Raw genomic sequence first — 12,590 nt, 5'->3', positions numbered from 1 at the left:
AGTTATGGGGAAATTATACGCTACGATAAACTTAAAAGGATTCTTGTGTTTAAGAGTCTGAATAGTTGGAAGTGATAAACGATGCAATTGTAATAGATTGTCATAGTCTCTTAGACTAAGGGGTCCTCAGAAAGAGGTGTGCGTTTATGACCAGTTGTCTTAGGAATGTCTTCATTATAAACAGTGTACATCTGAAAGATAGTCTAAGCATAATAAAGGTCAGAATACAAATGAATGCAAAAATCCAGATGGCAAATGCACACAGGGTTAAGGCTACTTACAGAGATTTGTTATTCTTTGTCTTGATGTTTTGTGTAGATCAATAACTGTAAGAGCAGGTACATGTATTGTTTAAGTATGTGCTAGGAACCACTCATTGAATTCTTACCTTATAAATCATTGACTCCTCAGTTAAACCATCTAAGAAAAGTGCTATTTTTTATTATTCTCATTTTGTAGATCAGGAAAGTAAAGCAAGATGAGGTCAATTAACTTGCTAGGGGTTACACAGCTGATAAATAGCAATTTAGGGTTTCTGAGGTCAGAAATTCTACTATTATACTGAGTTGGTTAGACTAGGAACTGTGTGCCCTTCAGAGACTCACAGAACTGTAGAGGTCATTTAACAAAGGAAGAAAGGTGACCTGGAGATAGGTGGCTGCTCCGAGCAGCGAATTGGAGTTCCGTCCTGCTCCTTCTGCCTGACCCTAGCTGCAGCCATTCCTTCCACAGGCTTTATAATATGCACATGGGTAGCTACATTTGAGTTAATCGGATGTTTCTCTGAGCTGTACAAGTTCATTTATCAATACTATTGAGTTTATAATTAAAAACATTGTAATTACAGGCGTATCTCTTAAAATAGAAGAGACACCTTTTTTTCTGTTTTGAAAGTGTTTCATCATCCATCTGCTATGTAAGGTAGCTGTCTGAACTCCTATTCCTCTCTTGTTTATAGGTGAAAAAGGTGATTTGGAGATATGGAAGAAATTAGCAAATACAGTAAATTAGACCTGGCAGGTAGTAGTGAATGACTGTGGCATCTATCTTACCTCAGATATTTTCAAGTGCTGTAGCCTGGACTGGGCATGTAGCCCAGCTGTGGAGTGCTTACCTAGCATGTGCAGGCCTGGGTTGTCTCCAGTACCACATAGTGACAAATGCCTGTACTGCCAGCACTTGGAAGGTAGGAGCAGGGGAGTCTGGAGTTTGAGGTCATCCTTGGCTCTGCAGTTGGAGGCCAGGCTAAGCTATGTATGACACCCTCCCATTCTTGCACACATTTTGTTTTGTGTGTGTGCACACGCTTGGCACATGTATAGTCAGAGGACACATGCTCGTGAGGATCAGCAGGTGTGACTGGCTAGTCCCTTACACTAAGTGTTCTCCTTTGTGTTAGTTAAAGTATGGTAGCAGAGAGGCTCCATCCTGTCTAGAAAGTCTGGCTGGAGGGTTTCTCAGAATGAAGCCTTGAAGGGTTCTGGCCACACTTGGGTGCTATGTTGATTTAGAGCACTGACCACCAGGTAGGTACAGGACTGAATATTAGCAGCGTGTGTACATTTGTCGTTTACCAGGTTTGGGGGAAGGGGCTGTATTGTTCGGTTGGTTCTGCTGTTGCAGGTCAGAGACAGAGATCAGGAAGTAGTTATATCATGAAATGGTAGAGCTGCCCTTCACAGCTCCTTTCATATCAAGGCGCTTCCAATTGAGTACAAAGTTCTAGAGTCAGAGAAACTTGGAGAGCTAACAGTGTGAGTGATTCAGTCTCGGGCAAATCTCGCCTGGACTACGTTGAGGTTCTTTTCAGGTTTTATTTATCCTATTTTATGTTAGCATTCATGTATTTATCTGTAATTGTAAATTCTAAAGTTGATCTGGTTCCAAAATTTGCATATAAAAGACTGAACCTTTTACATGTGTTCTGTATATTCAATAAAGTTATAGACACAGAAAGACTAAGTCGTAAACAAAAAACCTTTGGCATTAAAACTGTAAGAGTAGGTGATTCACATCCTAGAGTGCCTATTTTCATTACTAAATACATGACCTTAGAAATCACATGATCTCCTATTATCCCAGCTTGCCCATCTGTGGGATAATGCTAGGAACTGCTGATAGACTGAGGATCAGTGTGTGGGATAATGCTGGGAACTGCTGACAGACTGAGGATTGGTGTGTGGTTTCATGGGAAGCACTGAAAATGCAGCTCATGAACTCACAGTAGCGTCTCATAACAGATTGGAGACAGTTGCTACACGTTCTGTGAAACAGATACCATGCTCAACTGTGACCCTCTCAACAGAAACCTCATAGTCATGGCAGTGTGTTTTGTTTTTCTTTTTAATAGGAAACTGATGATTATAGATATTTTGATCCCAAGATGCTGCGGAGCAATGACAGGTTAGGAGGTTTCTCCTGGGTGGTGTCTGTTGTGGGTTCCCTCAGAGTAGAATAATGTATTGCAAGACAGCCTGCTTTCTACCAAAAGTTTAACTGGGAGATCAGTTATAAAAACAATGTATTTTAATCTCATTCAGAGCTAATCACTGCTAATTATGATTAGTATCTTATTTTCTCTTGGTGTATACACAGAAATAAATTTATCTGTTTACTATTTATAAAATGGTGTTATCATAAACAAAGTGGGGGATTGGGATTTAGAGAACATGTTTTAAGTAAATATAGTTATTGGACTAAATGAAAAGGGAAATAACTGTTTTGGAAACAGTGCTTAATTAAGGTGGTTTGTTATGTTCTGGGAAATCCATGTCCATAAGAAACATTTCTATAAAAGCATTTTATGGCAATGAAACTATTCACTGTATAGTGTCTGCATTTTTTGAAAGATGTGGTAATTTACCGTGGTTATGTTACTTTTCAAGAGTTAATTCATGGTAGTATGAAGAATGACCTAAAAGACAGATAACAAACATAGAGGGAAATAACTGGATATCCCAGCACTCAAACTCTGGGAGCTAGTTCCTTGCCCGTACCCGATGTTGAGACCTTCAGCACTTTTGTTCTTCCCCCAGCTGTTCACATTGTGTGGGTTGTCGGGAATGATGATCTAGCTGCTAGATTATTAGGTAATTTCAAGTGTTCTCTTTTCTGAACGTAGAAGTCCTGTTACATAAAAAAAACTGCTAGTAATAGCTGTCACTGGCAAGAGAGAAATTTGACAGCAAATTACAGAACAGGGGAATGGGACTGATCGCCAGTGGGACAGACAGGGTTTTCTATCAGGAGTGATGAGAATGTTAAGATTAGAGTGATGTTATTCATATACTAAAACCCATGATCTTTGCTTCAAAAAAGAATGTGTAACTGTACCAGTAATTGCACTTGGTTAAGCAGTAGCCATAGAAGCTTGGGACTGCTTAATCCTTATATAACCATATATGATAATGAGAAGGAATGTTAACATTGCTAAAACAAATGAGCTCAGAGCTTTCTTTTTGCAGCCTTTTCCTGAACTATCCAATACTAAGCCATGGTTATTAATAACTCGTGATACTGCGCTAAGTCTCCTGTCTCCCTCAGCAGAACTATCGAGAATTTAGGTCAGGTGGACATCTGTGGTTTATGTGGAGTATGGAGTGTTTACACAGGCCGTAGATGTGAGACAAGATGGCAGAGGAGATTTAATCTCTACTTGTCACACTGTACACTTTTGTTTAACACTTTAGATCTGACATGGAAGCTTGGATGTCTAAAGATGTCTTAGATGCCAGTGAAGTATTTCTAAAATATATGATGCTTGATAAAAAAGAAGCTAGAGCAGAATGTACATGTCTCCTCCCATTTTCCCTTGCATCCTGAGGAAGATGCCCACAAACCATGTAATTGTTTGAGTGACCCATTCATTGTTCCCAACTTCCTTTACTTCACATAGAGGCTATGATCAGCCTTCTAGAATTAATGTCAAAGTTACTAGGAGGTCGCCCCATTCCCTTTTAGACATGGAGATATCTACTTTCTAGCTTCTTCCTCTACGAAACTGAAGAGCCCTGCTTCCCCAGAGGGTGGACCTGGAATACCTTTTTAGTGCTGCTCACAAGTGCACATGGTCATGTGTTCCCTACCCATCTTACCCGTAACAGAAGCCAACGATGAAATTTTCAGTGCAGTTTCTCTTTATTGCAGCTCAGTTCCTAGGAACAAAAATCCATTCCACGAGGTAAGTTGTACATCAAATTCTCTGCTCCTAGAAATAAAGAAAATTTAACAGTAGCCCTGAGGCAGAATAAGTTTGCCAGAAGCATAGCTTGTGATTCAGGTAAATTCAACTCTGCATACCCAAGATACTGCCTTCAAGTCCTCAGAAACTATATGGCTCTGGTTTTTTAAGCTTAAGAATGACAAAATAGCAGAAAAGGGAGTCTTTAGGGATTGCAGTGAGAACTTTACCTGTGGATTTTCAGCATTTGTGAAGATGTGACTGTTCATTTGAACACAGAGACTTGCCATTTTAAGTGACATAAGTTGCACATTGGGTTTTTCAGTGTTACTGCCTACAGCAAATAATAAAGGTTTAGAACAACCTCCATCTAAAGCTCTTTTGATTGGATAATGCAATTAGACTCTGAAACAGCACTGGGTTTCATAGCCGTATCTCAGTTTCAGGGCAGGTCCCAGACTGAAAACCATGCTGCTTGAAAATAAAATGCTTTGAACTGTTTTTCTCACCTTTTCCTCCATTTGCACTTCTAGGCCATTGTCTTTGTGGTGGGAGGAGGCAACTATATTGAATATCAGAATCTTGTTGACTACATAAAGGTACAGTTGGACCATCTCATTCTGTCACTTGGTGGTGCCAGTTTCGTGTCCAGTGTCTAGTCTGACCTCTGCATAACTACTTTCCAAGAGGTGGTTGTTTTGTTTTGTTTTGTTTCTTAAGTTCCATGTGTAAGTACAGGCCTGGAGTCCTAGCTACTTGGGAGGCCAAGACAAGAGGATCACTTGAGCCCAGGAGTTCTGTGCTAGTCAAGGCCACATGGCAAGATCTCATTTCTTACAAAAATAGTAAAATTAAAATGCTGTAGATAGAGAAAATTACCTCTTTGCTTGTTTTCCTGTCATTCATTTTTCTACTAAATTTGCTCTTAACCACTGGTCCATTTCTCTAGCCCCAGGGACTGGGCTTTTGGTGGGTTGATGGGTTGGTTAGTTTTTGTTAGTTTATTTGCTTTAAAATAGGGGTGGTAAGGGGCTCACACTGTAGCTTATGCTGAACTAGAACTCAAGGCTGTCCCCTGCCTCGGCCTCTCAACTGCTCTGCTTCCAGCCACGCCCACCGCACCCTGTTGAGCCAGGGTTTGTTCAGTTTACACATCGCAGAACAACTGCTTTCTCTTGTGCTGTAAAAACCGCCATCTTGTTTTTTGATGATTACCAAGTTAATTTGATATAAATTTTGCATATTGTAAGAAGAATCTTTACTCAGCTTAATGATAATATACTTAAAGAATGAGGGTAGTCATGAAGCCTATAGTCCCAGCTCTCAGGAGGCTAAGGCAGGAGGATGGAGGCCAGCCTGGGCTAAATAAAAGGGGCCTGTCTCAAAAGAACAAAAAGTAAATAATGAAATATTTGCCTGAATTCTCTAGTAGAGAAATTTTGTGTTTGCATCCTAATAGTCTGTCAATTTCAGAAACAAAATTCATGATTACAATATAGAATAGAATGCATTAACAAATACTGTGTTACACAATGGGACTGGAAATATAAGCTCTCATCATATCCTGTTTTCAACATAAAAATTCTCTTAGAATTATTTTCCTCAGGTAATGTAGATCATGCCTTGAAATTAGAGACAGTTGTTGGTCTTATGAAAGGTAACAGTATCAGCATGCCATAATGTACTACGTCTTGAAGGAAGGAAAAACATTCTTACGCCCATTTCACCACCTTTTTCCTGTTAGTTTATGTAGTTTAGGGGACACACACACTTTCTTTAATCTAACACCACCACTAGATAAGACTTCTAAGAATAGCCCCTCTACCCGGAACACCCAGCAGGCTTTTTTCCCCCTGAGAATGCCTATATGTACTATCTCTTATTTAGAGTTACGTCTAAGTTCTGTGTCTGCTTTTTACAGGCAAAGCAAGGCAAGCATATTTTATATGGCTGCAGTGAGCTTTTTAATGCTACACAGTTCATAAAGCAGGTAAAGTGTGCCTTTTTAGTGTTTCTCTTAGCATGACACAAGCCGTTGGTTCTCTGTCCTCTGAAAACTATCATTTAGTCAACTGAATTTAAATCAGCTTAAACAAAACCTCCTCTAGCTGTAAGTTTCACCATGGATATCAAGACAGTTCTGGTAAGTAACATTTTTTAAAAGGTTAATAATCCCAACTCTTTTGAAAGGGTAATTATTTAAAATTGAAGGATCTAAGTAGGCCATTCATGTATCCTATTCATGTGTCTGACATTGCCAGGCACATTATATTTGGGTGTCAGTTGATATAATCATGTCCGCTTTGAAAACTAGTGGCAACTGTATCCGAGTGTGTCCATTTCTATAGGGTCCTTTAAGTATCGTTCCCACCAATATTCTCAGTAATTTATTGACCTTAGCTTTTTAATCGATACTCCTATAGCCTAATCAATAATGTCTAAATGTTAGCATTTGGGGGCATAGGTAAAGGAGGTAGAGCTTCTCACTGTCACCCAAGGCCCCCTATTCAGGCCAAACCAGGATTCATGGCTTTGACAATGAAAAGAACTCCAGGACTAATGAGTTTGTGAAATGAGAGTCAGAGATTCTGTGACAGCTATTTCACAGCAGGGAAGCATGGGGTTAGGCAAAGAGGGGTGTTAGAGTAGAGTGGGACACCCCTGGGAATATGGGTGTGGCATATCAGAGAGGAGCCATAGAAAGCAACAAACCAAGGAGTGGCTGTTTGTTTAAACAAAATACTTTATTCTCTGAGAATTCCATACATGTTGCATGCACTTTGGTCATGTCCAGCACTATCCTTACCCTGTAATTTTCACATTTTAACCTTAGTGGAAATTTTTCAAACATACAGAAAGTTGAAGATGTGCACCACCACACTCAGCTTTTCCAGCATGCTGGGAATCTGAGCTCATGTCCTCATGTTTGCACAGCAAGCACCACACTGACTGAGCAATCTCACCAGCCACGCCTCTTACCTTCTATACTGTATTTTTACTGTACTTAGATACTGTTACAACTGCATACAGTATGTAGCAACTTATTAGATTTACTGTCTTGTAGCAGTAGAGTGTCATTTATAACACAGGTGTATAGTAGCCTCATACCACGTAGGTTTCTCTGATACACTCTGGGGTTGATGGAATCACCTAATGTTCCATTTCACAGTGTGTCTAGTCTTTAAGTGAGTACATGTTTTATATGTTGGACCATAAGTTGGTAAGGATTCTGTTCTCATAGGGAACCATTTGTTCTCTTCCCACTTTAATAAATCTTTATTCTCTTTCTGCTCTCTTTAAATAACTTAGTAATTCCAGAATTTCCACTTGGGTTTCTTTTCTTTTTTAGTTCTTTGATAATTTTTGTTTGCATTTTTTTGAGCATATTTTCTTTTACTTCACCAACGGTAACTATTGATGCTCTTAAGAACCTTGTTCTGATGAGCAAAGTGGTTAAGTCTGGGCTGATTTAACCCCCAGAAACAGCTGACCTGATAAGGGTTAGCTCTTGAATCCCAGACTGATGGCTGGGAATCCAGCATGGGACTGATCAAGGCCTAGGCAATCTATTGGGCCTTGGGTAATAGATCAGTATTTATCCCCGGCATACAAATGGACATTGGGTGCCGCACATCCAACAATGAGAGATGCACTCTCACCCTGGACTCTTGGAGGAGGGCCTAGGCCCTGCCCTGGATGAAATGACAGACTATGGACACCCCCATGGAGGGCCTCACCCTCCCTGGGGAAATGAGTACTGGGGGGATGGTGGAAGGGAGGGAAAGAGAGAGGGACCTGGGATTGACATGTGAATCAACCTTGTTTCTAATTTAAATTTAAAAATAAAAAATTTTAAAAATATGTGAAAAACACATAGAATAAATAAATTAATAAAAAAAGAACCTTGTTCATTGGAAATTGTGGGTTGTTTCTCTTTCCTCCATAGAACATGATTTCTTTTATTACGTTGCTTCCTGAGCATCATAGATTTGTGTTTTGATGAATGAATGCCACTCTCTGACAAGTACTGACTTAGGGATTCATTAGGCAGTTATTTGGTTAGTTCAAACTTTACATCATTTTCCCTTTCTCTTTCCTCCCTTCATCCCTCCCATGTATCCCAACTGCACCCCCTTTGCTCTTTCTCAGATTCATACGTGTGGCATGCACTTTGATCGTGTCCAACACTGACCTCTTTTATTGTTGCTACATACATGTATACATACTCATTCTCCTAAGTACAAATGGTTCAGTCTCTATGATGTTACTTGTATGTTTGTGATTTCAGGACTCAATGAGGTTTCCCCCATAAACTGATTCTTCAGTAGCAGCTCATATCTCAGTCTCTCATCAAGGAGACATTAGTGGTTTCCTGGTAGACTCAGGAAAAGTGTACACTGAATCTGCCACACCCTGAATTCTCGGGTTTCTCCCTCACTTATTGCCATAAACACTCTGCTCTGATTCTTCTGGCAAGGTAGTCAATTGCAGGGTTTCTGTCACAAGTCCACCTGCCTTGCGTAGCACCAGCTATGGCCTGCTTTCAAGACCAAGAGCCACAAAACCAGGAAAACCCCTAATGTCCTCAGCTTAAGTCACCTGCAAGCCTTCTTGTCTTACCTTGTTCTCCGTAGCTTCTGGGGAGCAGACCTCTAGGGAACTGACTTTCACTAAAGGCTTAACACTCCTGCCTGTGGAGAGTTGGTCCAGTAGGAGTGTATCTAGTCTTCCCAAACTGAACGTGGGTTTACTTTCTGCATTTAGTGCTCTGTTAGGAATATAAAGGTATATGGCACACTGTTAGCACATTTCTTTAGAAGCTACTTACATTTCTCTTTATAGTTTTATACTGAGTTTAATATGATTACTTATACCCACAGTTTGCTTGTAATGTTTATAGTTCTGTGCCATGACAGTGTTACATTTGAAAAGCATATGTTAAATTATGTTGTTGAAATTGACAATTCTAGGAATATGTAGTAAGTAGGAAACCTGAGATTTTGTAATTCAAAAATGGAAAATTATATGCATAAATTTTTCTTTCATTTTAGCTGTCACAACTTGGACAAAAATAACACAGAAGAACCGTAATGGGGTAATGAGTTGGATAGATGTAAAAGGAGCCAGATGTGTCCTTCTCCATAGCAGTGCCCTAACAGCGCGCCTGTCAGAATCATCCATTTTTAATAAATCTATACTTCTATACTGTATACTGATCAACATAATAAACTATTTCAGAAATAACTTGGCTTAATCTTGACAAATGAAAACTTACATTGGAAACAAGGAAAATTATGGAAAGATACTAAAATCGGTTATAGGTGTCACTTGAAGTTGGAGAAAGTTCATGTCACAAACTCCCCCACTTATATTTTCATTATAACATTGTCATCTCCAGTGGTTTCCCACATTGCTTCTGGATTTTTAGATGGAGATTTTAACCCCTTTAATATGTCTTTTTCCTCTGGCACACCTATTAATTTTATCAATAAAGACTGCTATTGATAGGGTACCATGTGATTTGCAGTGGACAAACACAAAACATCCATCCCCAAGACTGCTGAGTAGCAAGTAAAAGTGTTCAGCAACAGCAGAGAACAGTGGTTGCTCATTCCCTGTTCACTCTAAACCAGGCACTTGCAATCGGAACAGCAACGTTTGATAGTACCAGTAGTTATAATCTGGAGTAAGATCTATGTCTGATGTAACGAAACATCCACCTCAGGAGTTGTGGGCACAGCAGTAATGTCTGCAGACCAGGCACAAAATCTGAGAGAAATTCTTCGATGCACCTACAGGACATTTTAAAATGCTGATCTTGTCATAAAACCATTGGGATAAATGAAATCATTTGTGGCCTTTTCACAGCACCATTTGCATTAGGAACCAGTAACTGGCTGATAGTTCAAAAGACTGTTGGAAATTAGAGGCATAACTTCCAACCCATTATGAGAAAACTTTGAAATGAATGACTGCAAAACACCACACACTAAAATGCATTGTTTCAAGTAAAGAGCGTAAGTCCTCTTTATAGTTCAAAAGCATGGTTAAGAAGAGCAGGAAACTGGTACTTGTCCATCATGAACCAGAGAAATAAAAATTTCAATATGACAAAAAAGGACCAGAGAGGTTGCTTAGTGACTGAGGTACCTGCTGCTAACCCTGATGGTCTTAATTGGAGCCCAGGGAGCCACATAGTGGAAAGAGAGAACTGATTTCCAAAGCTGTCCTCTGACCTCCATGTGTGTACACGACAGGTCTTTAATGTAAAAATGCCTTAATATAGAAGTTAGTGTAGGTGGGGCGCTCAATGTCGAGGTTTCTACGACAGATGTCATAGATGGCCTCATTGTCTACCATGAAGGCACAATCAGAGTGCTCCAGGGTGGTGTGGGTGGTGAGGATGGAGTTGTAGGGCTCAACCACAGCGGTGGAAACCTGGGGGGCTGGGTAGATGGAGAACTCCAGCTTGGACTTCTTTCCATAATCGACAGAGAGCCGCTCCATCAGCAGGGAGGTGAACCCAGAGCCAGTTCCCCCACCAAAGCTGTGGAAAACCAGGAAGCCCTGAAGACCCGTGCACTGGTCAGCCTGTAGGAGAAAAGAAAAGGCACCGCTGTATCAACAGGGTGTATTGCACCACTTGCAATTCCTTTACTTGAATTAAAAAATATAGTGAATTGTATTAAAAATGATCTCATGACCATGTGTACGAGTCTATCTAGTTAATGTAGTGAACAAAGTTTACATATTTTGGCAGGTACCAACACTCCCCCACACTGTATTTTAAATGCATCCATCTATGGTATTTACCAGTTTGCGAATTCTGTCCAAGACAAGATCAATGATCTCCTTGCCAATGGTGTAGTGGCCACGGGCATAGTTGTTGGCAGCATCTTCCTTGCCTGTGATGAGCTGCTCAGGGTGGAAGAGCTGGCGGTAGGTACCAGTGCGAACTTCATCTGGAATAGGAGCCCAAGTCAGCCATTCACCAACAGTAACTGACACAAGCTCACTCACTCTTCGGTGTCTGAAGAGAGGTTCTGAGTGTGTGACCAGGACTGAATGCCTCAGGGAAGCCCCTGGCCCACTTACCGATAACTGTGGGTTCCAGGTCTACAAACACAGCATCACTGAAAGCAATCAGTGACAGGGTGCTGTGTACTGAATTCTGTCTCCTCAAAACTCACATGTGAGATTAAGATAGAGCAGGGTGTAATAATTAAGTTTAAATGAATTCATAAGAACGGACGCTGTATAGCTAAATAAAAATCAAACACTAGGCTGGGCGGTGGTGGCGCACGCCTTTAATCCCAGCACTCGGGAGGCAGAGGCAGGCGGATCTCTGTGAGTTCGAGGCCGGGCTGGACCGATAGCCTCCGAAACAATACAGAGAAACCCTGTCTCGTAAAAACCAAAAAAAAAAAAAAAAAAGACACTAGACCTCTGGCTTGTATAAGAGGAAAGAAATGTCATCTCTCCCTTGTCCTCAATGAGGCTTCACCACACCTTAGCCCCAGTGACACTTTGGTCTTGGACTGTAAGAAAGTTATCTGTTGAAACCAAGTTTGCTATCTTGTTAAGGCAGCCTCAGCTGGCTGATGCAGAAAAGGCATACACTTAGGGCAAAACTGATGAAAATAATGTAAAAAGATACAAAACCTGATCTCAGGGTTAAAAAGAGGCATCAGCCCTAGGACCACAGATGCCAAGGAATTGTGGGAAGCCTGTGTTCTATGCCAAGATAGAAGAGTAGCCACCAAATTTATCATCCCAGCATAGATGATTTCAAAACTGAACAGAATCCATGGAGTAGCTGCCTTAAGATACTGGAAATTAACAAATCTCGTGGACTGCAGAGAGAAAATAGATTTAGGAGATTGCCCCCACTTCTGTGTTAGATGACACAGCTAGAAATCATTAGCCTCTTATTGAGGAAGTTCTGGGAGTCAAGAGAAACAGGGATGACCATACCACTCACAGCAGAGACAACTGCTGCATAACTCGGGTTGAGCAGAAGGACCCCTTTCTCAGCAGAGGACTTTGTGTGTCAGGGAAGAAGTCATTTGACTTTACACATGCCCTCACAACAGTGCTGGGAACCGAACCTGAGTCCTTTGCAAGAGCAGTGCATACATCACGGCTTTTCACGAATATTTGCTAAAACGGCTTTTCAAGAATATTTGCTAAAACATATTTGCTCTGGGACTTTCTTTCAATATGTTCTGTTTTATTTATTGAAATTTCAAAATAAATCAACTCTGTAAAATCTAGAGCAATATTCACGAGTTACTGTTGGGAGCTGTGTGACCGAGTTTCAGACCAGTATTATGAGAGTTTGTCCACCGGGTGTCTAGATGAGGCAAAAGCTCATGAGGACAGTCTCACTCGGCGAGGAACAGTGGACTTT

The 12,590-nt window shown here is 40.6% G+C and overlaps 2 protein-coding genes across 3 annotated transcripts in view; one reads left to right on the top strand and one right to left on the bottom strand.

The window, feature by feature from the left end:
* Scfd1 (sec1 family domain containing 1) overlaps positions 1-9,424 on the top strand; it is a 78,232-nt gene extending 68,808 nt beyond the window's left edge. The window contains exons 21-25 of one of the 2 annotated variants that reach the window (XM_040743129.1): positions 2,351-2,403; positions 4,147-4,180; positions 4,714-4,779; positions 6,102-6,170; positions 9,232-9,424. In XM_040743129.1, coding sequence (XP_040599063.1) covers positions 2,351-2,403; positions 4,147-4,180; positions 4,714-4,779; positions 6,102-6,170; positions 9,232-9,255 — 246 coding nt within the window. In that variant the 3' untranslated portion in view covers positions 9,256-9,424. The other variant, XM_040743130.1, reaches the window with a different exon arrangement.
* Positions 9,425-10,415: 991 nt separating this feature from the next.
* On the bottom strand, positions 10,416-12,318 carry LOC121139429 (tubulin alpha-1C chain-like). Its single transcript, XM_040743314.1, has 4 exons — positions 12,289-12,318; positions 11,276-11,351; positions 10,994-11,142; positions 10,416-10,771 (listed from the first exon to the last, which is right to left on the bottom strand). The coding sequence occupies exons 1-4, from the start codon at positions 12,316-12,318 to the stop codon at positions 10,442-10,444; spliced, it is 585 nt and encodes a 194-aa protein (XP_040599248.1). The 3' UTR covers positions 10,416-10,441.
* Between the last annotated feature and the right edge of the window lie 272 nt (positions 12,319-12,590).

The sequence above is a fragment of the Mesocricetus auratus genome, unplaced genomic scaffold (genome assembly GCF_017639785.1).
Source record: "Mesocricetus auratus isolate SY011 unplaced genomic scaffold, BCM_Maur_2.0 Super-Scaffold_15014, whole genome shotgun sequence".
Taxonomy (NCBI): domain Eukaryota; kingdom Metazoa; phylum Chordata; class Mammalia; order Rodentia; family Cricetidae; genus Mesocricetus; species Mesocricetus auratus.
Note: the sequence above shows the minus strand (reverse complement) of the source record. Positions and strands in the feature narration are given on the sequence as shown.